General features: G+C 40.1%; 1 protein-coding gene and 1 long non-coding RNA gene across 2 annotated transcripts; both read left to right on the forward strand.

Annotated features, from left to right (window-relative positions):
• Window positions 1–406: 406 nt before the first annotated feature.
• Window positions 407–20,195, forward strand: SLC25A17 (solute carrier family 25 member 17). The gene is made up of 9 exons (XM_075751912.1): window positions 407–578; window positions 5,387–5,447; window positions 6,504–6,570; window positions 10,189–10,340; window positions 12,750–12,866; window positions 13,479–13,624; window positions 15,566–15,661; window positions 19,041–19,123; window positions 19,596–20,195. The coding sequence occupies exons 1-9, from the start codon at window positions 429–431 to the stop codon at window positions 19,741–19,743; spliced, it is 1,020 nt and encodes a 339-aa protein (XP_075608027.1). The 5' UTR covers window positions 407–428; the 3' UTR covers window positions 19,744–20,195.
• Window positions 20,196–23,788: 3,593 nt separating this feature from the next.
• Window positions 23,789–25,970, forward strand: LOC142600058 (uncharacterized). The gene is made up of 3 exons (XR_012833522.1): window positions 23,789–23,962; window positions 24,359–24,410; window positions 25,724–25,970. It is a non-coding gene; the product is annotated as an uncharacterized LOC142600058 (long non-coding RNA).
• The last annotated feature ends 1,505 nt before the right edge of the window (window positions 25,971–27,475 follow it).

A 27,475-nucleotide genomic window follows, 5' to 3' on the forward strand; every position in this document is an offset into this window, starting at 1 on the left:
GGCCTACTTGGTGTAGAGAAAATAACGTGACATACAAAACCAGATATATAAAAAGGACTTCAGAGCTGTTCTTCCAATCTAACTGCTTTTTAGTGCCCAGGGTTCCCACTAACGCATTTCCCCCTCCGCCTTACTCTCTTACAGCTAGGTCCTAAAATCCCCGGCGCTACGCTTTCCTGAGCTGTCCCTCCACCTCTCCTTGTGGGTGTTCACAGGCGGCCTGCGTGAACACCCTGGTTCCACTCTCACGGAGGGCTCCAAGCCCCCACACGACGGTCGGAGCCGCGCTGAGGCCAACTGCCCCGCACACCGGCCCCCACCTGGCAGTTGAGGTGCGGCAGCGCGCATGCGCCGGGCCCGCCGGAGGGAGGGGGCCGCTGATGGCGGGGGGGCGGAGCGAGGCGCCACGTGACGGGAGGGCGGGCGCCATGGCGCGAGTGGGGCCGGCCGGCGGTGGTTTGGGTCTCGCCGGTACCGCGGTGCAGTCGGGGCGGCTGGCGGCGGAGCCCGCGAGAACCGCGGCGATGTCTGCCGTCGCCTCCTACGAGAGCCTGGTGCACGCCGTGTCGGGGGCTGTGGTGAGCCAGCGCGTCGGGGCTCGCGCCGTGTGAACGGTTGCGGGAGGCGCCGGGTGGGGGGGAGGGGGGCGTCTTCCTCGGCGGTACCCGTCGGCGGTGACGGGGCGGAGGGGTCTGGCCTGTGCCCAGGCGGGCGGAGCAGCTGTGCCAGCCTGGTGGAGGGGGCGCTGAGGAGGTCGGGGGCCGCCTTAAGCCTTTATTCGACCGAGGGCCGCCGGGGGGGGCCGCGCCTGAGGGGGCGGCTCCGATGGGGAGTCCCAGCGGGGCCGGGGTAACCTGGCCGGGATGCTGAGGCGTGGCCGTGCCCCGAGCCCTTCTCGGTCACAAGAAGAGGCTGTGAGGTGAGGACTCCCTGGGACCGAGTCTCAGCTGCGTCCCCCATCCCATGCGAGCCCGCTTGCGAAGCCCGCGTTTTGCTTGTCGCTAGTTTTGGACGTGGGGTTTGGTAAATCTTGAGGCTGGTTCTCGTCCTGAGCAGCTGGAGCTTCCTCTGAGCACCACAGGAGCTGCAGGAGTGCTCCCGTGGAAATCGAGTGTGTAAAAGCATCTGAAGTTGGGCATCAAATCATTGATGTGAAAATTTAAGCCTACCAGAAGTAAGGGTAGAGGGACAGCACTTCAGCTGTGTAAAATAAGAATTTTACTGAACATCCCCATTCTGTGTTTGTCTTATACTTACAAGTTGTGAAGGGTGAGGTGTTAATCAAAATGTGAAACAAGTGCAGTGCAGCTGAAGGAGGTTTCTGTAGGTTATTGAATTACACTTTTCGTATGACACTTGTAAATTAAAAAATAGTGTTTAGTTTCTGTAGATTTCCTAGTATGCCCAGCTCTTGAATGAATGCTAGCTCTGTAAATAGCAAGTCAGTCTTGTAATTCCAACAGATTTAAGAATTTTAGCACAATGTAGGGCGTTGGACCAGATGTATTGATGGATTTCAAGCAAGTTGATGCAGCTTTACTCCTGGATTTTTCCAGACTGGCAAGAACACTTAAATCTGTATTTTAGCAACTGCTGATCTACTGTTCTGGCAAAACTTCCTGTTCTAATTTGAGTCCTTAAAATAACTCGCAATGTCATGTGGAGATGAAAGTCACTAAATGTTATTGAACAATAAAGGCTGATTCTAAAAGGAAGAAAAAGACTTTAAGGATTGTTTTGTCTTTATCATAAATAAATATGGGATTATTCTCTGCTCTTTTAAAGTGTTTTGAGTCTGCTTATTTAAGCATCGGAAGCAATGGGGATATTGTTTCCGCTTTCAAGAAAGATACTGCTCACTCTGCTTTTGCTGGCTTGTACAGAAGTTGGTAATACTGTCTAGCCCTGGTCTACAGATCACTATAATAAGGCTGTGCTCCTGGACAAAGTTTGTGGTATGAACTGAACTTATAAATCCAGCCATAAACTTAAAATGCGTAATAAAATGATATCTCAAGTTGCTTGATGGTGTTAATTAAGCTAATAGAAATTCCCTATTATATTTGAAGATGTTTATATCTCAGCGGTGATGTTTCTGTGAAGGAAGGCAGAACTCTTTGGAGCTACTGGACTTCTGTACCCTTGTGACTTCCACTTGCTGTCACTAATATTCATATACAATTTAAAGTTCTAGAGAAATAATTTTTTTCATAAAATGAGGTGGCTTTTTTTTTACTGCCTTATGCTGGAAACATTGATTTGTTGTTTTTTTTTTTTTATAAATTTGGGCAAGATCTTTGACGTGGGTACTAACTGTTCTGATATTGTCTCACCATTTGTTTAAATTATTATAAAGCATGCTGATCTGCAGATGTGATGCAAGAATTTAAAAAAGAAAAAAGCAACCTGCAGAACTGTGCTGAGGTAATGAGTCAGAAGAACATGTCGGATCACAACATGATAATTTTTTTTTCTGTTCTAATGTGGTGAAAGTTCATATATCTGCTAGGCTACCTAGTCAAACACAAGACAGATGAGTAGTTTTGTGAGCAGCAAAAAAAATCAGCACTTGATTTCCTGTGAATTTTAATTGAATTATATGAGTATTCTTTATCTCGGTATATAGCTATAAAGAATAACCTTCCTGTTCCAAAAGCTGTAGGAATGAGAATTTTATAGGAGTATTATGGCAGCAGTCAAGCTGCTTTGTTTGAGTTTGAATGCTGGCTGACAATTTTTTTTAAATTTTAATTTTTTTAATGTTATTTTTTTAGAAAACCAAATTTTAGGCTGTAGTCCTGCATGCCTGCTCTTGGCAGCAGAGTCATCTCAAATCATTTGTTCTGGCGACTTACTGACATCCCTTAGCTATTGCACAGTTGTCTATGTGGTGCTGCGGCTGATCAGAGAACTGATCTGAATGAAAAAGTAGCCCAGTGGAAAAAGTTATTCAGCCAGATTAGTCTCCTCATCTGCATCATTGTGTAGGTGCCCAAAAAGTCATGTCAACAGAACAGAGGGATGCAAATATAGTTGACCCAAGAGCTGGGATTGCTTAAGCCAGTTTGTACCTGTCCTAGTGATTGTTCAGCGATAGCATGACTTGACTTAGCAAACTGCTGGGATTGAGCACCGACGGGGAGGCGGTGGGAAGGCAGACAGTGAAGCCTCACCCTTTCAGCAGTACAAGGTCATACATTTCCGCGTATGTTCCTGCAATCAGTAATATGGGTTACTTTCCCTGCTGGTCTCCAGTGTGAATCTGCTTTTCTGAGTTTATTTCCCTCAATTTAGCAAAAGAAGAGAAGAGGGTACAAATTGTCATTTATTGGTAGTAATCTGTTAGATAAGCTGAGTTATCTCATGATATTCCATTAGGCTATAGTTTCATATATGTTTTAAGATAGTTTTAAGAAGCCTGTAAGGCTCCGTGCATGGGAGTGGTTCAAAGCTGTACTGGGGACGTTTAGGCTGGACATTGGAAAGCATTTTTTTTTACTGAGAGGGTGGTCAAACACTGGAACAGGCTTCCAATGCCCCTAGCCTGTCAGTGTTTAAGAGGCATTTGGACAATGCCCTTAATAACATATGTTAGCTTTTGGTCAGCCCTGAAGTGGTCAGGCAGTTGGACTAGATGGTCATTGTAGGTCCAACTGAAATATTCTATACTATTTTGTAACATGTATCCACCCCTCGGTCCTGTGTGCCGCTACCCCAACTGTTTCCCCATTTCTGTTTTCTGATTTTTAGTGCAAGTGTTTGTGCGGCTGTATGGTGGATTGCGTTGAGAGTAGGATTCAGGATAAATCTGACTTCGGGAGGATGAAAGCAGAATAAACTGAGCAGGAACTTGTAGTGGCTGTGCAGTCTTGTGGCTGTTTTGTGCATGGGTGAGTGTAACTGTTTTGAGGTTGCCTTCAGAGTTGCTGTAGTGCAGCTGTTATTAGGAGGTATGTTTTGGCTCTTTCTGGTACTTTTTTTGTGCTGGTACTGGCTTTCTAACTGAAATTTGATTTTCGTAAATTCTTAGTCAGATGGGTTCGTTAGTCCTACTTGCTGTCCAGCTGAGTACAGATAGGTACCGAGAATGAGCAGACACAGGACAAGTATGTGGGAGAGCAGAACCAGTCCTTTTGGCTAGGGCCCAAACTAAATGGGTTAAAATAACCAGGTAATTATGGCCATGTGTTTCCTTTCACCTGCTGCCTGATATTATGAAAACTGGAGAAACTTCAGTTTTGCTAAGACTTCAGCCAAGAGTTGTCTTAGTGAGGAAACACCACCTGAAAAATAATCCTCTGTTGCTGGTTGTAGAGATAGGTCCAAGCAGCCTGCTCAGGAGCTGGAGTGTTTCCAGAGGCAAAGCTCGCTTAAATGCATGGCATAACATAGCTCTAGAATCTGAAGTTCAAGTCAGACTGTGTAGTGTGCTTTAAACACAGCGCTTGTGTGACTTGCGGTATCCCACCATTTAAACAGTTTGCATGCCTACTAATGGAAGAGTGCCACAGCTTTAGCAGCCACTTAATGCATTTAATGCTACCATAGAGTTTTAACAGGTTTACACCAAGCCAGGGTCTTTTTGAGTTAGATATCTTTTTCCCAAAAGCTGTGTAATATTAATGCTAGAGTACTAAAGAAGCTGAATGGTGGTGGAGAGAGAGGGAACAGAAGCCCGTATGGAAGATACGATCACTTGCAAATACAGTATTTATCCCTGATGTAAAGGAGAGTGGCTACTGGCTTTTTCATTTAGAGGCTTTAATGGTTGGATCACACAGAAGTGAAGAGAGAATGTTGGATTCCCAGGAATTGAATCTGGGGACATCTAGATCATGATTTAATTCATCATATGTAATTCATGCCGCAGGGGGTGTCTCGGTAGGCAGATCTTTATTGCCTAAATTGGAATTTAGTACAATGCTAGATTAAGTCCTGAAAAACTTGTACTATCGGGTTTTTAATGAACAAAAGTTTTGGGGTTATTTTGTAAGTCAAAACAAGGTTATTGTAACACAATGGTTACTTGTGTAATATTCTTCCTTTTTTTTTAAAAACCAGAAATTGGGTACTGAGGCTAATGGGAAGCAGAGAAAGTGCAATATATTTGTCTCCTGATACCCACTTGATCAGCTCTCACTTTCTCTTTGGGCAAGAAGCTTTTAATGGTTTTAATTTTAAATTGATCTAACACAAGAGAAAAAACTGGTTTTGTAAGTGTGGGACCAAACACTTCAAAAAGGCATTGTTATGTATGAAGTTTATCCCCTTTTTAAATTATACAGTACACTGGTTTCTGGGTGAGAAGTGAAGGGTTACAAAGAGTCTGTCAGGCATCTGTACAAGCAACTGGTATGCTATATAGCCAGTTTATTTTGTTTTTCAGGGCAGTATGACTGCAATGACTGTGTTTTTTCCTTTGGATACAGCTAGGCTTAGACTTCAGGGTAAGTGCCAAACTCTAGTTTCTTTGTACAATGGTGTTTCTGTTAATCTTGGCTTGGGCACTTGTAAGGGTGGTCGTAGGGGGACCTTTCTTGCATGAACATCAATCTTACCTCTAACACTAGCACCATTTAATCACTAACACCATTTTGCCAGCTGAAGGTAATTCTCCTTTTTGAAAGTATTGGGCAACCTTTTAATTAGCTGAAAAGGCTGTGTGATGTGTGGCACGATATGGCTTTTAAATGGTTATCTAAGACCAAAAAGAAAAATAAAGATGTGAGATTACACAGGATTGTGTTTGTGCGTTGCTGCTTTTGGCTGCTGAGAACACTTCAAAATGCAGGGGCAGCATCATGAAAAACTAGTCTAGAGTTATTCCTGAGAATGGTTTAAAGGGAAAAGTCAGGGTTAGAACTGGGAGTACAAACATCCAGCATTTAAAAAAAATCCAGCCTGGGTATAAACTTTGTTCTACTGCTCTGTCTCCCAATCAAAAGTCACAAAATCACCAAGGATTTTAGCACTGTGACTGAAGCATTCTTAAGAACTAGAGGGAGGTAATCAGCCAGGTCGTCAGAAATATGTGGTTGAGAAATTATTGCTGTTGAGCAGCTTTCAGTGCAGGAAGAGTGTTTTGCTAAGACTTAGCTGTTTGCAGATTAACTCTAAGAGATTGCTCTGCTAGTGCTGCTAGTCTGGAGTCCAAGGTACAATTTTGAGAGCAGTTAGGCAGGCCCAATTCTCATCTCTTACTAAGGTGAAGCTAACTTCAGTTCATGTCACAACTATCAGGTTTAGAATTGGTAAGTGCAGATGCTCTGGTGTCCAACACAGCCTGCTAGTCTGGGGAGGAATGATAAAAGGATGTGTAGCCTTATCTAGCAAATGAAAATAAGGAGATGCTTTCTGGAATTGCTGCAGAAGTAGGGAACACCTGTCCTTTATGAGGAAGAAACATGCTCTTCTGGGATATGTTCAGAATAGGACAGATAAAGAGTTGAAAATGAGTGCTAGAGATCAGAATAATCTAAAAGTTTGATTCTTCTATTTTCTAGTTGATGAGAAGCGAAAGTCTAAGACAACGCCAGCAGTCCTATTGGAAATAATCAAAGAAGAAGGCCTGTGAGTAAATATTAATTTTTCTCTTGTCTTCGTGTAGTCAAGCTCTAAAACTTACTGAATTTTCTGTCAAAGTAGAATAGTTAGCCCATGTAGACAGATTTTTACTTTGATTTACGATGTCGTCATAGGTGTGATATGACTTACGTAATCTTATGCGTTCATCTTGAGCTAATTCAAATTAATTTTCTTGAGCTCCTTATGCAATCGAGCTGTTCAGTGGTGTAGCTGTGCCTCCATTAGGGAGATAGCCGTGCCTCCTCAGAAATGCAGGTTTGTACGTGAATGTACCTTCATGTACCTGATAAACCAGCTTCGTCTTCTTGGGCGTGCCCATTTCTCATAACCAAGACGAAACTCTTGGGCAGTTGAGCCACTTTCAATGGGAGAATTGAGACATGTTTAACAGTTGGAAGGTTTTTTTTCCTCCTAAGCATGTGGAAGTAAACAACAAGTGACTCTTTATGCTGATGAGACTGAAGGTCTGTCTAAAAGCAGTTAATTTTCAGCAATGCTGTGCTTTATTTGCCACAGTCTGAGCTGAGCTGGCTGGAAAAAAGAGTTGTATGCATGTCCTTATTACAAGTATTTTCCTAAGTGAATCCCTGGAACTCTTTGCAGACCAGACTTCCTGGACATTAAAGTTGACAGAAGTTGAGCTTGCCCAATAATGTTTTGCCACCTTTGAACTTGAGTTGTTGGTAGTTGTGTGCGCGAGGACTTCTCAGTCAGTCGGTGTTCTCTTTTGTTCACATTCCTGCATTATATTTGTTACATGAGGGTGTCAAGTAAATGTCAATTAAAAAAAGAAATAAAAAGTAAAAAAGAAAAACTAAGAGGTTAACTGAAATGGAGACAGTGCAGAAGTGGTCATCCTACTTGTCTTGTGAAACATAAAAATCAGTAATTCTGGCAAGAGGTAAGCATAGTTTCTTCCAAAGGTATTGGCAAGGCCTGGCTAAGCAATGACACTAGTTTTAGAGATGTGTCTGGAATAAAAATAAAAAACCAAACAAAAACCCATGACAAATCCTAAATTTGTGATGTGAGATCATAAGCATCTTGTTTGCATTAGTTTGTAGAGTCTTATCTCGTATTACACTTTTGTGAGACTGCTTTTCTGTAGATGTAACATAAAACAAATAGGTTTAGCTAATGGACTTTCTGTAGAAGTTTATCAAACAGCTTTGCTTTCTTCCCTGTGCTTTCATCCTTTTTTAGGTGATATGAAAGGTGCTCACTGAGTTCTTCTCAAGGTTGCAGTTTGGAACACAAATTTAGGTTTTATTTGTGTGCAGAAGGATTTGTATGTGAATTACCGATGCTAGCACTGACAACTAAGTCATTAAAATAAACTCAGGTGTTTTGTCATAGTTTCATGTTTTGCACTGTAAGATGTTTCCTTTAAGAATTTCTGATGATGATTTTCAATAAATCAAGCAAAACCAAACTAACACTCTCAGAGGATATGGTCCCCGGATGGTGTTTCTCCATCTTTTCTTTTTGGCAGCACAGAAGAGATAGGTGATGCAAAAATTTTTTAAATTCTACTCATGACTAACTGTATAATCAGTTAATCTGTAATTGTAACTGTATGGTTAGCTAAGCCTGTAACTTCAGAAACAGTCCTAATAACATGGTGTATTCCCAGCTACGTGGGCGGGAGAAGCACTTGTGGCATCTGAGATGAAAACCTAGCATTTACATCGTAAGAACAGTCAGGTGCTGCATTTACCAGCCTTGCATCTTTCATGGTCTCCTTGGGTATCCTTATATTCTGTATATTCCCAATATCTTAATGAATACCAAAGAGCCTCTGTAGTTAACTGCTGGTCATTGAGGAGATTTCTTACGCTCTTAACACGATACCAGTTCTCTGAAGTTCAGTGAAGGTGCATATCATTATCATTTTTGGATGTATTGTAGAGCATGCTGGGGATGTAGGGCAGTTGTTGAGGTGTCCCTGTTCTACAGGCTTATCAGGCCTGTCAGAGAAGGAAGCCTTGTTAGTCAGCTGTTACAAAATCATTCTTAAATCAAGATTGATTTAGATAATAAACAATGACAATTATTCTCAACACCTGAAAAATAAGATAGCTGTGAATCATAAGGAGGTATTAAGTTTTTCATCTGTGATTTAAGCTAGTTAAATTTAAATAGGTAATGCCTTTTTATCACTTACCTGACTGATTTGCTGTAGATTTTACTGCAAGGCATTTATTAGAAATTCTTCCCACCTGCATATCTCATGCCTCAGGTTGCACCCTTTGGAAAACTCTCCTTGGTGGAGTATGTTCATTTCAGTAACTAGTCTTCCATCTATAATTTTTTTGTGAGAATCCAGGCAGATTTTTTTTTTCTTCCTTACTATATTTTTTTTAATTCTTTCATATTGAAGGAGTAGTTGTCTTAATTTTTTCCCTCAGCTATGTTAAGCATTGCTTTGTTTCCTTGGAGATGTGAGCATCTTTAATGGGGTGCTATCTTTTGTATTGAACTGACAACTCTGTTTCTCAACAAAGATGGGAATTCTCCTGATGCCTCGGTATGTTTTAGTATATGGTTTGAACTGACTGTATCAGTCTGTATGTTAACATACGTACTTCAAACACATATTCATCCCCTAGATGTTTGTAGTTGTATTGGGTCTGGCTGAGATGGAGTTAATTCTCCCCACAGCAGCCCTCACAGTGCTGTGCTGTGTAGTGGTAGCCAGCAAGGTGTTGATAACACACCAGGGTTTTGGCTGCTACTGAGCAGTGCCAGCACACATCAAGGCTGTCTCTACAACATTTCTTTTTCCCCAGCAGCAGGCTGGGGGTGGGCAAGATCTTGGGAGGGGACACAGCCAGGACAGCTGACCCAAACTGACCCAAGTGGTATTCCATACCATATGACGTCTGCTCAGCAATAAGAAACTGAGAGATAGGCGGAGGAACAGGGTTGGGGTTTTTTGGTTTGTTTTTGTTGGTTTGGTTTTTTTTTTTTTTTTACAACATTTGTCTTCCGGAGTAAGGAGTATGCATACTGAAGCCCTGCTTCCCAGGAAGTGGCTGGACATCACCTGCTGATGGGAAGTAGAGAATAATCTTTTGCTTTTTGCTTTGTTTCCGTGTGCGGCCTTTTGCTTTAGCTACGTTAAACTGCCTTTATCTTGACCCATGAGTTTGGGGTTGTTTTTTCCATCTTGTTTTCTCCCCTCCCTGCCTTGCTGAGGAGGGGAGTGAGAGAGCTGCTTGGTGGATACTTGGCGTCCAGCCGAGGGTAAACCACCACAGTAGTTCATCACCAGCTGTTGGTAGAGAGCAAATATGGTAGTAATACTCACTTTTGGAGTGAGCGAGCCCCAGGCTTATCACTATAAATATATTGTACCTCTACAGCTCCTTTTCAATGGAATTATTCCTGGTTACTATAAAAAAAAATTAAACACTTATGTTTATAAATTATGGTGCAGTCAGGAGTTTAGTATGACTTGTTACCATTAATTATAAAGACATATCTAGTTAGTATTGTAGTATACAGTACTGTATCTCTGGGACCTTCCACCAACATGTAAAATCAACCAGGTCACATAAATACTTTGCTGATCCCTTATCATGACTTTTTCCTCTCCATTAGGTTGGCACCATATCGAGGATGGTTCCCTGTTATCTCCAGCCTTTGCTGTTCCAATTTTGTTTATTTTTATACATTTAATAGTCTTAAAGCTCTCTGGGTCAAAGGTCAGCATTCAACCACTGGAAAAGACTTGGTTCTTGGGGTTGTTGCAGGTAATGCTTAAATCTCAATTTCATCCAAATTGTATTTTTAGTATATTCTATCTAATGTTTTTCTTATGAAGTCCACTGGAGGTCACACTGAGTGCTTATGCCTCCTACTGTATGCAGACCTGCTTCGTTGTACAGGTCTGTTTGTTCTTCTGTGTCCTCCCCACCTCGTAAGTAAGTGCATGAGCTGTTCCTGTTGTGAATTCTGGCACGCAGCACGGCGCTGTTGCAGTCTAGTATTTATTTGTGCCTGATGTGTTGTTTACCATGGTATCTAAGCATCATCTTTTAGGTGGCGAACACAAGTGGCAGGGAGAGGTAATAGGTCTTTTTTTCAGAGGGAAAGTTATATGCCAATTCTGAAATATTTTTTTATTAGGCTAAGTAAGAGCTTGTAATGTAAGGCTTTGGGTGCTAGTTTTCAGACTTCTTTTTGGGTCATCATCTGAAAAGGACAGTAAATATATCCTTAGATATACGCAAGTACAGTGGGAACTTTATGTTCTTTTTCATCCCTTCCTCTCATATGGATGCTACGGTGGCTTCTTTGAAGGGATGATGACACTAGTGGCTTTTCTAGCAAATCCAATGTGAAAAATTACTACTGTGTGCCTGTGTTTGCCTGCACTATGCTCATGTAACTGCACTGAAACAAGCTGATTTTAAAAAACCTGCAAAAAAAGGCCTGTGATTGTTTGGGAGGGTGGAGGTGTTTGCTTACTTTTTGCTAGTTTCTTGTACTTTCAGTGTGTAGGCACAATGAATAGCTGAATGGTTGGAGGAAAGTAAGGAAAGAGATTCTTCAGTTGGCTTTATCACTGGGATAAACTTTCTTATAATTACGTTCTGGAACAAGGGGTACAGGAATTAGGGTAATAGCTTGTCAGTTAAATGACTTCTTCAGTGTCTGCAGTTTATATCCTTACAATAAAATAATATCTGGTGTAAACTGAAAAATTGAACTTGAGGTATTTATTAATTCTCCCTACTCATCTCTCATTCCTCCTACTGGTAGCAAATACAGATTGGAAAAATATATTTAAAAAATTACCTTTCTAGTGTGGGGAAAAAAAAAGTTTTATAACTTCTCTCTTAACTGAGTCTGGGTGAAAAATTACAAATATGTTGTGCTCTAACATGTTGCTCCATAATGTAATCACATTGACTCTCTTTAAGAGAGATTAATATGGATTGCCTTTTCTAGCTCTTGATTTTGCTCCAAACTTTTTTGGGAGCTGATTGTAGTCCTTATGAAGGATACTGAGATATAGTTATGCTTATATTCTGCTTTTCTGAACCCTCTTAAAGGAAAATAAAAGAACATACAGCCACAATGTAGGTAGTAAAGTTTCACCTCTTTCAGATTTACTGTTCTTAATAGTGATATACTCAGTCCATCTCCATATAACAGAATAATTCAGTCACTCAGACTCCTATCAAAGCAAGCAGTGTAGAAGGAATTGCTAATTTTTGGGATGCAGAAATATTAATAAGAAAATAAGCTTGTTTTTATGTAGTTACTTCAAAGTAACTGCCTTGGTCATTACTGAACAGGAAAGACCTGTACCAGGTGATTGCAGAAATAATGTCACTTAATCCTTCTCCCTGTTAGTTTAGAACCGTACTTTGCAATACCTCTTTGTTGCAGCCTTATGTATGTTTGTCCATTTCTCCTCCCCCATCCTACTCTCTGATACTCAACTTCCAAACTTCACTGTTGTGGTTTGTTATTGTGTGTAATCTCTTGCCACTTCTAAGCCTCGCTTAAAATATTTGCAGAAACCTGTGTTTTCCACCATAAGCGTACTTTGTGACTCTAGAAACTAGATATTCTCATTGTTTTGGCAGTGTAGGAGCTCTATTCTAGTAATCAAGCTGCATGCATTTATCTGTTTTGACCTCTCCTCATAAAATAATCCTTCTAACCTTATCACTCTGTGTTTCTTTCTGAAAGTAGGCAGATAGCAAGTCATTATGGAGTGAAGGGCATGAAAAAGTAGAGTATCTTGTGCTCCAGTGTGGTGTAGTATGCAGCAAAACAACAAGTTCACCTAAGATTTCTTCAACATGTTCATATTTGGTGTGTTTTGTTGGTGGTGTGGTGGAGGCTTTTTTGTTTTGTTGTTTTTTTGTTTTGTTTTGGGTTTTTTGTTTGTTTTAGGGAGGAGTAGCAAAAATGTCTTCCCAGTGTGTGCCATCTGCTGACAACTAATTCGTGGTGGAGCTGTGGGGGGAATACCTGGAGCAGCTTATTATAAATTACCAGTTTACTTTTGCTGTTATGCTGTGTTAATTTTTCCCTCTTTTCCTACCAGTGATTTCAGTAGTGTGTGAATTGGGGAAAAAGGGGATAAGCAAACATTGAAATCTTCTGTTTTTGGCTGATTTTCTTTGTGCTGTGTTTTGCACTAGGCGTAGTGAATGTCCTGTTGACCACTCCTCTTTGGGTAGTGAACACACGTCTGAAGCTGCAGGGAGCAAAATTTAGAAATGAAGACATTGTACCAACCAATTATAAAGGCATAATAGGTAAGCACCTGTTGTTTCCTTCAAGCAAAGTGAAATTCATTAAATGAAATTTATCAAGGACTCTGAAGTTGAAAGACTTTTATTCACATAATGAATTTCACCTGGGAATCTCTATGCTTCACTATCACGTTGCAGTCATTGGGTTTTACAGGAAACTGGACTTGGCCAATTAAGAGTTTGCAGTATGCACATCTGTAACTAAAATACCTTTTGCAAAGAGAGGTATCCTATCTTATACAAATCCTAGAGTAATAGTGAACCCAGTTTGGACAGACAATCTGCAAATTAAACTTTGCTCACCTTAATCTCTTAATCACCCATACGTTCAGGCTGTTGTCCTTTTAAAAATAAATAAGTAAATAATTATTGTTTTGAACAAGGTTTAGAAGACCTTAATGTCGATGCTGAGCTTGTACAAAAAAGAGCTGGGTGTCTGTGCAGGTGGTAATGAGCAAGAACCTCTTTGTCACTGTTTTTCTGTTAACTTTCAGGTTAGAATGGAAGATTAAAAAAAAGTAACATAAAAGACTGCAGCAGATTTTTATACACTTTGAATATTAGACTTTAACTGTAACTCAAAACTTTAATGATCCCCCCCCCCTTACTTTTCAGATGCCTTTCATCAGATAATCCGAGATGAAGGAATCCTAGCTTTATGGAATGGTACTTTCCCCTCTCTGCTGCTGGTCTTCAATCCTGCCATACAGTTCATGTTTTATGAAGGCTTTAAACGGAAGCTTTTGAAAAAGCAGCTGCAAGTGAGTATATTTTGAGGCCAGATGATGGACATTTTCTGCTATAAGACATTCTTTTACATGCGTTACTTGAGCAAATTCAGAAATGCAAGTTTGGTTTTGGTTCTTATTTTTGACGGGTTTTTTTGAGTTAGTACATCTTCTAAAAAAGGTACATGATCATGAAGTGAGACATGAATCTTTCATGTCCCTAGGGAAGATATTTCTGTGATGAATTCCTCTTCCTCTAAAAATAAAACTGCACCTCTTCTCCATATTTGTTTAGATTTGTTCACAGGTCTTGATTTAAAGTAGAGATGTTAATTCTAATATATCTGTTTTATAAGTATCTTTGTACAGACTGTTTTGAAGTCACCTCTTTACCCGTTCTTCAGTTAATCAAGTATATTGAGCCTTTGAAGTATCACAGATTTGTTCTGGACACTGTCATTTTAATAACACATTTCTGAAGCCCTCATCTTTTCTATACCCTTTTTCCAAGGATGGACACTAGAACTGAACACAGCATTGCAATCGTACCTCCCTGATTCTCTGAATAGAGATAGAATTACTTTTCTGTCCCTGCTTTATAGTCCCCTTTTTCTTTATTCTTTTTCTTTTTTTCCGTCTATATCAGATATAGCAGCTCACCTGAACTCATGTTCCTTTTATGTTCTAGCAAATTGAAAAGCATTTGTGTTACATTTGAGGATAATGTCATAATATATGTTTAAGCTGAAGTGCTTTGATGTTAATTTGTGTCTTGAGAATGCATTTGGCTGTATTAAAATGTTAGATTATATCAATATGTTACAAAGCCATTTTGGTTTTCCTCAAGACATAATGAAATTATTTTCACATGAGATTTTGCATCATAAGTGAGGGTTGCTTTTTTTTTTTACTGTCTTTAGTCAATATTGTAGCTGTAGCACTCTATTGGTGCCTGATGGATCCACACAGTTACATTATGGGTAATATGTTTAAGTGACGAGCTGAGCTTCTTCCTGCATTGTTATTTGCTTGGTGGCTAATTGCTATATTTATTTATAGTGTTTCTTTTAAATTACTTAGTTCTGCCTTAAATTATGGCACATTTTGTCCACGTTAAGTGGAGAGGGAAAATACTTTTTTTTTCCCCTAGCAGTGGTCTTCCCATATACATTTTTATTTTGGACAACATTTTTCTTCCTATTTGAACTTTTCCTCATTGTCTTAAGTATATCAGATTGGATTTTTTAAGATGTGCATGTGTATGCATATTTCTGATTGGAATCAACATCTCTTGCAAATTTGGAGCATGTTTTGATACGGGCACCTATTTATTTTCAGCGATTAATTCACACTGTTAGGCTGAGATGCACTGTAATCAGCTTAGGCTATAACAATGTCTTTGGTGCATCATGGAACATTGTGGGCTTCCAGCAGGTGTTCTTAACTGATAGGGGATGAGATTTTTAGCCTATGTCATCAAGTCTAAAATTCTGCCTGATAATGTAGTGTTTCTATCTCAGGATTATAGAGTGATGTTCAAGGAGTTGTTTCACTGTCACCTTTTCACAAGTGTGCCATGTGACTTGTTAGTTTAAATGTTGCAAAAGCTGAAATGCTTATTGATTGATGGTTTGTTTAAATGCTACTTCCCTTACCTTTTTTCTACTCTTGGTGCTTTCAATTGGTCTAGTTGTATGGCTTTATCTCCACTATGTTTTAGTAACCTAGTTATAGTGAGAAATGCAAAAGCTCATGAGCAGGTAGAAGTCACAAATAAACATTAGTTGTGGGAAAGTAAGTTGGTTGAACTATAACTCTTTAGAATGAGAAGACCCAGAGACTTCATGAAATCTTTATGCCAAAGATGCTTAGATAACCTGGTAGCAGGTACTACTACAGAATTCCTAAATGCATATGGGTAACTGGCTGTTTTGGTACTATATGGAAGTAATATGTTCTTTATCTATTGAACAGCTCACATCTCTGGATGCTTTTGTCATTGGTGCGATAGCCAAAGCAGTTGCCACCACCCTCACTTATCCTCTGCAGACAGTACAGTCAATTCTGCGGGTAAGCAATAATTTCATTTCAGAGTAACTGTCTGTGACTTGTTCTAGATAATGCAAGCCCTGTTCATATGGCTTGTTTTTTTCTTTGCATTAATGAACCTGTCATTTTGGGAGCTCCTTTGCACAAGGCAGGTCATTGTTAAGGATGCCTCTCTTCTTTCATCCTGGACTGATAGATTCTGATAGAACTTGGGATTACTGGTGCACATTTGTTTCAAGTAGCCGGTAGGATTGACAACAGTGCATCAGTACAGATGCTGATGAACCGAAGCTGATGAACCATACTGCTTTTAGGCACTACAAAAATGTGGATTTACTTATTTGAATATAAATAGAAATGTGTCAAGTGGGAAGTTTAAAATTAAATCCTCTAAACCCAGTTTCTTTCCAGATGACCTAGGGTAGTCAAAAAAAAAGTTCTATTTATAGGTTTTGTTTTATTGGGATGATGGCCTGACCTTGTCAGTAGCCAGAATGTGATTCATCAGAGGAAGTTGAGCTCCTCCCATATCTTTAACCACTTGCCCAGCCTTGTATGCTAATTGTAGTGGTAATGGCAACAGTTGCATTTATTCTCACTTGCAGTTTGTGTGTGCTGGATAATGCTGCTACCTTCAGTATGGACTGATATTGCTGTAATACTGAAACAAGACAAAGTTGGGGGTGGGGAAGAGACCTGACCATGCATAAGCAAGCATACTGTAGCTTAATTTCTGTGCTTTTTTAAAATCTATTTTGTAAGTTGTTTCTTAATGATTTTTATAATGGTTAAATATTCATAAATGTTTCCATGTGAAATATAATGCTGTTTTCCTAAGTAAAGAGAAGGCTTAACTTGTGTGTATGGTAAAGCCATTATATATGTTCTAAAACTTGTATAAATTTGAAGAATTAGTTGAATTATTGAATATCACCCTTCCATGCGAAGGGTATCACTTTTTCAGACTTGTCTAATAGGTGATTTTTCTTGCGAACTTTATCTAGAAAAAGTTATTTTCATGCAAATTTTGTAATTATTTTAGTCTCTCTTCTAATTAGACTAAAAATATTCTGATTTTTTTGATAGCCTGTTAAAAAATAGTTTGGATGCTATATTTCAAACCAACAGGATTTAACTATGTTTACTGTGGTGTTGCTGCTACCCTGAAAAGATGCTAGGGTAAAACTTGTGTGCCTGCACAGCTTTGGACTTCACCCTAATGATGCACAAAGTAGCATCCACATTGTAGATGTGTCAGCCACATTGTAGTTTTGTTAGCAGTAATTTTTTCTGAAGTTTTCCTAACTTCTGATGATCAGCTAAGCTACTGCCTTCATTCAGTGTCATCCTGTATTAACAGCCTGGACACATCTCAGGAGTTAAAGTAGTAATGCAGACTTTTATTACTGAAGTGACAGATACAGGAAAACATTTAAGCAAATGTAACTTTGTTTGGATAAGTTGCAACATCCAACTTATGATGAGTTTTCTGTTGGTGTGAAGGAGAACTGGAGGGAAAGTTGGAGCGCTCTATTTTAACTTTAGCATTGCACAGAGGCTATATCGATATAACAGCTTCAACCCTTGTTCCTGTCCATGGTTGCTATAGAAATGATTACAATCTTGTGACTGTTACTTCAGGTTTCATCTGTCTCCTTTTGGCTTTTTGAACAAAATTCTTCTGTCTCTTGGTGTCAGTGTCATTCTTAAAAAATGAGCAGCTCTGGTAAGTTGTGCTGCCAGCTTGATGTACTAGCCAGCTGCTGCTTACTGCTCACTTCAGCTGCAGTCAGCCAGTTCACTGCTGGCTTGTCTGAGCCGCGACGAGTTGCCTTTCTGCTAGAGCGTAGCTAACCATCAGTGTCCTGGTGGTGCTGGGATTCTACTCACAGTGGCCCACTGTGAAATAAAATGGCCTATATGTTACTCCTCCATGCCAGCCCATCCTCTCCCTGTGATCATGGAGAATACAGGGACCCTGTCTCTAGTTCTGCAGTTACTAGGGTTGACTTCCTTCCCTTTGCTCTGTGAAAGAAGTAATAGCCAGAAACCCTGAATACTTCTGGCAAGAACAGGAGAAACATGCATCTGTGATACCTGTGCTGTCCAGTTCAAACTTGCACTACTTTGTAATGTGTTTTCTAATCTAAGGCTAACACTTTCATATTTGATGAAGTTTTTTGTCACTTATGCTATGATGTTAAAAAAAAAGTTATGAATAAAGGTTTAGCATTTTCAGAAATATCATTCTGCATGAAGTATACTTTGTATAGTTGTGGTTTCTTGAAACAATTTCAGCAGATTTACACACAAGCTAATAAAGCTTGATATAATTCATAAAAACTTACACATCATAGTTAAGTTCTATCATCCAAGTAGAAGTACAATCTTTTTTCTTTTCAACCTTAAACTTTTAATAACTTTCAAACAACAGTAAGTTTCTAGCATTCTGTGTAATAAAGTGTCTACACCTTTTCTTTCAACTTCTTGGCAAAGCACTCTTCTTGCTTCCATATAATGAACACTTATCCTGTGTAAGTGGTAAGCAGCTTCCAGCCTTGCCATTTGGTATCTCTATCTCCTTTTCAGTCATTAAAAATACATGGTGCTGGTGTTACTCGTTAAGCAGTGAAACTGCTTTTTTAGCCTATGTGTCAGTAAACAATGGATAAATTAAATTTGCCACTGAAGAAAGAGCAAGACTGTTAATGTTTTTAGTGATCCTGGGTGAAAAAGTTCACTTTCAAACTCAAGCCTCTTTTTCTGTAGTGTAGAGAATGCTAGTCCCTTTGGGAAACCTTCTGCAGTAATCAGTGGTGTATTGATGTCCTAGGGAGAAATTAACTTTTTTTCCCCATTGGTGAACCTTTGTTTGCGGTACAAGAATGGTCCCATGGTACAGAAGAGAGAAAGAAGCACCTAATCCTGGTATAGTTCGAAAGTGCAGGAGTAATCTGGGTAGAGACTGACACTGTAACTTGGAACGTAATTAGCAGCTTTTTGGGGGTGTGTCTGAGTCTTTGATAGAAGGAACTTGCTTTGAATGTCCTGTCCCTACTAAGATTCTGCAAATTATGCTTTTGAGATCTTGAAAACTGGTTTCTCCATAGCAACTGAAAGAAAGCAAATATGGCCATGTGTAACACTTCCTCAGAATCCATCTTAAAACCAAACCAAATTATTGTAGCACATACCAGTTTAATGCTTGCTGTGTGAAGTTCAGTAGTGTGAGCTTTGGCCTCAGTTTTTCACTGATAGCTAGTATAGCCTGGAAAATCTTAAGAGGTTTAAGATGGGCTCTCCAGATTTTACGTATGCATTGGGTTCTCTGCCTAGCACCATCGGGGAAATAGTACAACAAAACACTCTTTTTTTCTTTTCTTTTTTTCTTGTTTTTCAGTTTGGACGCCACAGGTTGAACCCAGAGAACCGAACACTAGGCAGTCTTAGAAATGTTCTTTACCTTCTTCAACAGAGAGTGAGGTGAGCTTTCCTTTTTTTTTTTTTCGCATGATATAGAAGACAAGTATTACTAATATGTTGAAAATGTTGCTAGATCTAACTTTAGTTTCTTTTTGTCTGTCGTCCCATCTATCCCCCCCCAACTTGCCATTCGAGTCAACCTGTTTTGTAATATATTGCAGAATAAGTACACAAACACACATTCTTCTAAATATCTGTACAGCAAAAGTGATATCAAGAATATGGATACCAATTTATTCACCTCTCATCTTGCAAAAAAGCAAGTTTCTTGCACAAAAGACTTAACTTTCTGCAGAATTTTCTCTTTAAAATATTATTAAACATAGCTGGTACTCAAGAGATCAAGAATGAATTTAGAGATTATTATAGTTGTCATTAACTTATGATATTAATTCTTTGTAGTGTGCCGATTTACTTATAGAAGGCTATTCACACTTGTTTTCGTGTTTGTGGTGTTTTTTTTTTTCCTTAGGCGTTTTGGATTAGCGGGACTCTACAAAGGCCTTGAAGCAAAGCTCCTGCAGACAGTCCTTACTGCTGCTCTTATGTTTCTAGTATATGAGAAACTGACGGCAGCAACCTTCACAGTCATGGGATTAAAGCATTCGCGCAGACATTGAAAAAGGAACCTATGCCAAAGATTGCGGGGTCTAGAAAACACATTCCATTTCTGAGGCCAGACTGGGTAACAAAGGGTCCTCACTTTCTCCATTTCTCTTTCCTTTTAGCCACCTCCATCTCCATTATTTGGAGAAATTTGGGATACACTCTATAGGACCTGTTGCCATGAATTCAGGGATAGTCCATTCCCTACTCTTCTGTGGACTCACTGTGTTAAAGCAGAGACCTTATTTAAGCACTTGACATGAAATTTCAACTACTATATGATTTCTTCCTTGGCAAGAATGAGTATTTCTCACTATACTTCCTTGTTTTCCCTCAAATCATCCTCAGCCTTTCTTCTATCTTTACCTTCTGTCAGCAGCTGGTGGGGCTGTTTTCATGTTATTTTCCTTGAACTGTGTTTATGTCACTTTATATTTGGTTCATTAAAATAATTCATAAAGAACAAGATTTTTGACATAGTTTTCTTTTAACTTCAAGTATGTTTGTGGCACAGAATGATAGGATTTTACCCCAAATATCTGGTGGTGAGATTTCTGAACTGCTAGAATGTGCATTACCATTACCAGTGAGTAGGCACGCTGCCTTCTTGAATCTGCCTGTTCTGAATCTTGAAAGTTTTGAATGCAGATACTGGCTAGATAGGAGGAACATATCCTTTTGCTTTTTTAAGCCGAGTACCTCAAGCTGCTTCAAGAAAATGGACTTGTTACAGAGAAGTACACGAAGTTCTGTAACCCCGTTCCTCGTGAGAATACGTGAATTCGCACCATGTTTTCATGCAGACAGGGAGCAATACCCTATGCTTCAGAAGTAGTATGCCCTCAAAAATGTGCTTATTTATCCACTGATCTTCCCAGATGCTTTCCTGACCATAAAGCATAAAGGTCATAACCATTGTCCCAGTTAATGTAAGTGTTTATGTTCTTTTTGCATAGTTTTGTTTAATGGTCCTAGGCCATAAAATCCAAATAAATCCTACTGTGTCTATCATTAAGTTTGCAGCAGGATTGTTTTGAAGAACAGTATTATATTTAAAATATTGAGAAACTCCGTGGTAGTTTAACACCAAGAATGTCTGGGAGAAGAATTAAATGCTGCAGGAAATACAGTACTGAATTGTTAAATGGCACCCCCTTTTTTTGTTGTTGTTGGTCTCAGTTGAGTCAATCCTAAGTATGAAATTGGAATGCAATTCTGCAGATAATGCCATGTTTTGAACAAGAATAAAAACCTTTACACTGCTTCTTTTAAGAGTTTTGGGAGTATCTACATACAAGAAAAATGCTCTGCATTTGATGCTTGATTCTTTTCAAATGGGATTTACATAGGACAACAATTAAGAATGAAAAAGCACAATGAGCTGTAATTATACTTTGACAGATGACATGAAATTGAATGAAAGACACTGTCGACCTCACGAGAGGAAAAGAAACAATCACAATTCTGAGAATTTCAGTGAAAATATTCTGCTGACTAAAATGAGTTATCCTGTGGAAAGATAGTCTGTTGTCTTGGTGTTTTTAATAAGAAATTTGGAATTGGCAGTATGGCTCTTGATAAGCTGCCTCAAAATTCCTGCTGACAGAATGATGGCGGGAAGCTGAGCGGCTGTTTGCTTTATGCAAACACAAAGTGGTTCTCATGCCACTTTGGCTGAAATCTGTGTGGCTGCTAGAAGCTTTAGTTTAGCATGTCTTAGATTTTTCTGATCTGTGTCATGAAGGACACAGATTTCCTGTAAATACAGAAAGATTTTTCTGGTTGCTTTACCTGTAAGAAGAAAATAAATGCTTACTTGCTATCTAGCTGAAAAATACTTGCCTACCAGCCAGTGGTTTCAAAGGAATAAGTATCTTATTTCTGCAAAAAAGCCGAATACTGAACAACCACATGGAGAGGAGCGCTGGCCTTGGCTCTGTGTTTGTTACTGGTAAACTGAACATTTTGCACAAAACTTTCTGCTCACCAGTTGTTATAATGAAACAGTTTCATAAAGGGATGAAAACAAAAGGGATTGAAGATGGGAGCATCTCTAGTCTCCTTTTAGTGACAGACCTATGGTTTCTTTTTTTTTTCTCTCCTGCATTCTGCAGTATTGATTTAGACAGACTGAATTCACTGAAAGACACTTAACCTCATGTGACTGAGCCAAACTAGAGATGGTTGAAGGATTTCAGTTGTTTGTTCAATCAGCAGGGAAAGGTATGTCTTACAGGTGGTACCTCTGCCTAAGTTTTCTTGGAACAGATGATGGCATTTCTGTTAGAATTGCTAAAATTATTTCAGGCTTTAAAGGCATATGTGAGTATCTTTGAGATTAAAAAAAGCATAATTTATCAAAGCAAATTATGAAAGTATTTCTAATCTTGGTGCTAAAGTTGTAAGTCACCCATGGTAGATAAATACTGTGCAGAAATAAACCCAAAATACAGTAATTTTACTCTTCTAAAATATGTATATGTTTATTATTATTTCCTGATGTCCCCCTCATGAGCAAATGTATCGCTTCAGGAGGTGGTGTAAAGACACGATTCAGCTAATCTGGCTCTGTGGTAAGATCATTTCACTGAAAAAAAGAAAAAAAATAGTTGTAGAACTAATGATGCATTTTCATAATCAACAGCACAAATCATACACATGTTCTTTTAGACAAAAGTGACTCCTCTTCAACGTGGGTTTGGCATTTGAAGCTGGAGATAGATGTGGAGACAGAGCGTGAAGTGTACGGCACAAGCAGCTCTACGCACAAGTACCTGTGATGAAAAGCTTGACTCCGGGATTGCAGTTGCCAGTGCGCTGCATTTCTGCTGTGTGGTCAGTACGTAACTGCATGTTCCAGCCAAAAAATTGTGGCGATTCACTTCTAGAGAACCTAACAGAGAAAATTGTTTTCATCTTGAAGTGAAAACCAGACCTCCTTCCTCCTCTTTTTTTTTTTTTTAATACTATTTTTGAGGGAAGAAAGAAGGGAGAGATGATGATGAAAGACAGCAGCAGAGAGGATCTCTGCCAAGTTCTATCGTGGAATTATCATTTCTGTCTTTGGCTCAATTTAGGAGATTTAAATTTAATCCTGTCCTGTTCTCTCTCTTACCTGCCCTGCACTTTGACTGAAGATAGGAGACCTCTAAGGCACTTTAGAGATTGTGAAGCAAGTGGCTCCTTGGGTATCTGTCATGTTTGGAATGAATTCTGCTCTTATTTATATTCTAGACCGTGTGTCTCATAATTATATATAGATTGTTTGCCTGTATAAATAATAGTAGGACACTATTTAACACATTTGAACTTCTTTTAATGTTATTCACTAAGTTTCAGGTTAGAGGTTGAGAGCTGATAGGGTACGACATATGCTCTTAAATAACATTGTTGAATTGCTGAATGCTGCTAAATAGCAGTAGCTGTTGCAGAGCTGGTTGTACTTAGCTGGAAGAGAGTCGCTCCATCGTACGGTTTGCTTTTGCTGGCTGCACCAAAGGAAATTCTTAAAACCTGAAAGCTGGCACATACTCTGTGTGGGAGCAAAACCAAGATTTACCTCCAGTCTGTCCGAGAGGAATAGAGCGTGCTGCACAGCAAAGCTTCTCATACAGATTAATCCTTCCATTACGCATCTTATTACTCATCTGCTTAGGAAGGAAAAGGGGAGTGCTGGCCCTGCTCCTTGCTGGCCTTTTGTAGCAAAGGCAGGCAAACACAGGCCATTCAGATAAAAATGGGTGAACCTTCAAGACGGGGATATTCCTGCACAGGGAATCATGGAAAAACATGATTATTGCCATCGATGGAATTATTTTTCCATCACCTGTGAAAAACATTTCTCAACTGATGCGTGGGGGAGTACAGAGCCGTGGGAGAGCAGGACCTCTTGAGGGGACCAGCAGTGTTTATGCCTCTGGTTGGGTTTTATGTCTTTTTTTTTTTCTTTTCTTTTTCTTAAATCAATATGATGTAAAGTACAGTATTAAATATTAAATGGGGAGGCAGGTTATCTAACCCAGTTGTTTTCTTATAATTGCTTAATCACCTAATCTAAAATGCTGAATCTGTGTCTGTAAAGGCAGCTTCACACAGAGGGGAGAAGATGCTCTTTGCATAACAGACTTCTCTCTGCTTCTTGCAGTTGCTGTCTCTTGCAGCAGAAGCCTCTCGCTTTTAGGGCATGCTCCGACGGCGTAGCCCTCAGAGACCTCATCAAAGCAAGTTTTCATGGTACGGAGAGGGGTCAGGTCCATCTCTTGCACAAATAAAGCTGCGCGCGATCACGTGGTCTGCGCGAGGCTGCTCATGCAGACCCAGTGTATAACTTCACTAGCGTGTAATGTCAGGATGTAATTTACTTAATATTTATAGCTTACAGGATTTGATAGCACTAGATAAAATAGTAAGGCTAGTTTTAGGATTTGATAAACGGCGAAAGAGCTCGTTTTGAACTGGTGCTACACCATGCAAGAAGTTGCCTAGTACAGAATTAGTTTCACTTCTCTATTCTTCCTTTGGTTTGTGTTTGAAAGAAATAGACTCCAAAACCTTCTGGAAAATAGTCATTTAAAAGAGCTATATCGACCTTTTTATTTGGCTAACAACAGTTTTCTCTGCCATTCGCAGCAATGTACTAAATCCGTCAAAACAGCTGGGAGGACAGCACAGCCACTTTAAGGTAAGGAGCAGAAGCTTGCGCAAAGGTAGATTTATTTCTGCGTCCTCTGCAGTCGGGGAGGTACCAGTGCATTCACTGAGGCTGGAGGAGAGGGATGAGTTGTAATTTGTTGCGGTTCGGATCAGAAGACTCGGTGAGACAAGTCTGCCCCCGTAACTAGCAGCGATGGAGATGTACAAGCGATAGTGAAGGCAAAAACTCTCCATGAGAGGTTCCCAGATGTACATCTCCCGCATGTTTAACAGATCCTGACGTGGCACTTGCGCGGTGGGCCTGGCTCATGGGGGTGCTATCGCAGCAGTAATGAACTACGCAGTTCACGTCATCCCCTCAGCCATATCAGCAGTGAGAGTCTTCATTTTTACAATCACTGGCTGAAAAATTGAATAATGTATAGTCTTTTGGAGCTGGAATGGTGTGGATCAGGATTTTTTTCTTGCAGAATACCCCATTACTTAGTGCTTTTAATTTGTAGTGTCGTTTGCTGTGATTTTTCAAAGCAGCTGAAGGAAGCGATAGGTGCGTCCAAATCGCCGGGATTTTCGCTTGGATTTTGGCCACCCAAATTGCATTAAGGCATTGAGGAGGTTCCCCAACCACGCCAATACGCTAGGTTGTAACTGAGTCAGAAAGGACTTAAAAGGCACGTGGTTACTGGTCACGTTGGGAACAGCACCTCAGAGGAGCAGATTTTAACAACAGGGAAATCCTCTTCACGATGTTGTATTTGTAGCTTTATCTCTAATGCCAAACGCCAGCTGGACACACGTACGCTGGGCTCGGGGGCATCCATGCAGAAGGGGCCTGGGATCAAACCCCGCCAGACTCGGAGCGGTGGGATCAGCCCCAGTTTATCCATAGGAAAACACATTTTTCTGACTTCACCCAGTGCTCAGCTCACACTGAGAGCATTGTGATCATCAGCGCTGGTTATCCAGCTGTCGTCATAGTGCGTGTTGGTCTTATTCTTAGTAATGGCTAATCTCTTCTGTATGCTTACATCCAGATACGGAGGATGTGGTTTGGTGGGGTTTTCTTCCCCGATAGGATTTATTTGGAATTAAAGACAAATGCCAACCAGGCTTTGGCAGGCTTTGCTGTGGCTTCCTTAATGAAAATTGTTGCTTTACAATTCTTGGCTTGGTTTTTCTGATTTTAGTCTGTGATGGACAGAAGATTTCGGCATGTCTGGGTGGATTAGAGATGTGATGGGGGCCTGCTTAATGTCCTGTTATCTCAGCTGAGTGATGGAACATGGAGAGGCCTAGAGTTGTTGTTTTGAACAAAAAAATCTCCCATCTTGTTGTTCTTAGGAAGTTTGTCGTTCTTTTAAAGCCCCTGAGGAGCTGTGGTGACTTGCTGATGTGAAGGTTTTACGAAGCGCTGCCTTTCGTGAATGCTGATGTGAGAAAACTAATTTGATGGATTTTTCTCATCATCTTTCCTTGTGCACGTCCGTGCAGTCCTAAGCCTCGGAGTCACCCGTTGCATACAAAATAAATGTCTTCCTTTCTTCTGAATTATTTCTCCTAGGCTTGCCTTGTGGCCGTGAATCAAAAAATACTTTGATGCCACAGTTTTATAGTTTTGAGATTCACCAGATTAATTACAGCAGGCAATGTATGAGGTTTTTATAATTTTTTTCCACAAGAGAAGACAGCCTTTAATCTCCCTGTTGCATTTTTCCTCTTTCTATATCATTTCAAAAGATACAACTTGGAGATTTAATCTGCTGCTTTCAAAACCGTTAAAGTATTTATCGAGAATAAAACAGAATGTTCCAATAAAACTGAAATATTGTATTTAGTGTTAGAGGATCAAGTGGGAAAATTTTCTCCTTTCCGCATAAGCAGGGGAGAGGACAAAGAAAAGGAGAAAGTAATCATTCTTATTTCCTCATTGCTTCTCTGGAGCAAATATGTATAAGCTTCAGATAAAGCTGAAAGAGAAATATTCGTGGAAGTCTTTGTAACGGAGTGGCACGTTGGCCTCACCTTTGAGAAGGTGCATGTTCGACTGACCTTTTAAAAAGGAAAACTGACTCTGGAGACCTTGTAGCTCCCATCTGCAAGGCGTTAACCGCTCCTGTAGCGTGCCACGAGCTTTCATAGCCGAGCCTAAAGCGCTATTAATTTGTGAAGCTCAGCACCCTTAAGCTCAGCAACCCGATTGCGCGCCTCTCCTCCTTGAGGAGTCTGGTTTATTCTTGCCGAGTTAGAGGGGGCTCGATCCGGGGAGCCGGAGTGCAGTGCCTGTATTATTTGTAATTTGGGTATTTTTCTATTTTTTTTTTTTTTTTTCTTTTTCTGTATTTTCGGTGGGTTTTTTTGGTGCGCTCCCGGCGGAGGCAGGAGGCCGGATACCGGCAGGTGGCAGCCCCGCTCCGCTCTCGCTGCCCGGGACCAGGCGGGGCAGGAACCGAAGCAGAGAAGCGGCTTTTGCGTGAGCCCCCAAAAATAAATAAATACATAAATAAAAATATCAAATCGCAACCTGAAGATTTTTTTAAACCTTAGCCCGGAGGAAGAGCACGCCAGGAGCTGGAAATAAGGATAGGGTCAATGTCGTTCTGCGTAGAAAATCTGCGTGCCCTTGCGGGGCGAGGACGCTCGCTTTTGCACTGTGTTGTCTGCGTCGTATGTTGCTCGTACAAATTGGGGTGGATTTTTTTCCTCGGTGTTGTTATAGCATTATAATGAGTTAAAACCCTAGATGAACTTAAGGCCTTTGTTTTTATACAAGTAAAATTTTTGTTTGATGCCGTATCAGAATGTTAATGAATTGAACGTGCTGCCTATTGCATTGAATGCTGCTGGGGAAAAAAATAATGCTCTAGTTGAGTAAATATACGTTGAATCAAGTGAGGGACAGTTTGGTGGGAAGAAAAAGTAGCTGCCAAGTGGTGTGTTTCAGTGTAAGACATTTCAGAGGTGAGAGTGAAATCCACAGAGTTACATGGAATGGAGAATTAAGTTACAAGAAGGAAGTGTTGGTAAAGTGATTATGTCAAAAGATTATGTCTGAATTCAGGACACCAGGGATGTGGTGGGATGATATTTTTCTAT

The sequence above is a fragment of the Balearica regulorum genome, chromosome 1, assembly GCF_011004875.1.
Source record: "Balearica regulorum gibbericeps isolate bBalReg1 chromosome 1, bBalReg1.pri, whole genome shotgun sequence".
Classification (NCBI taxonomy): domain Eukaryota; kingdom Metazoa; phylum Chordata; class Aves; order Gruiformes; family Gruidae; genus Balearica; species Balearica regulorum.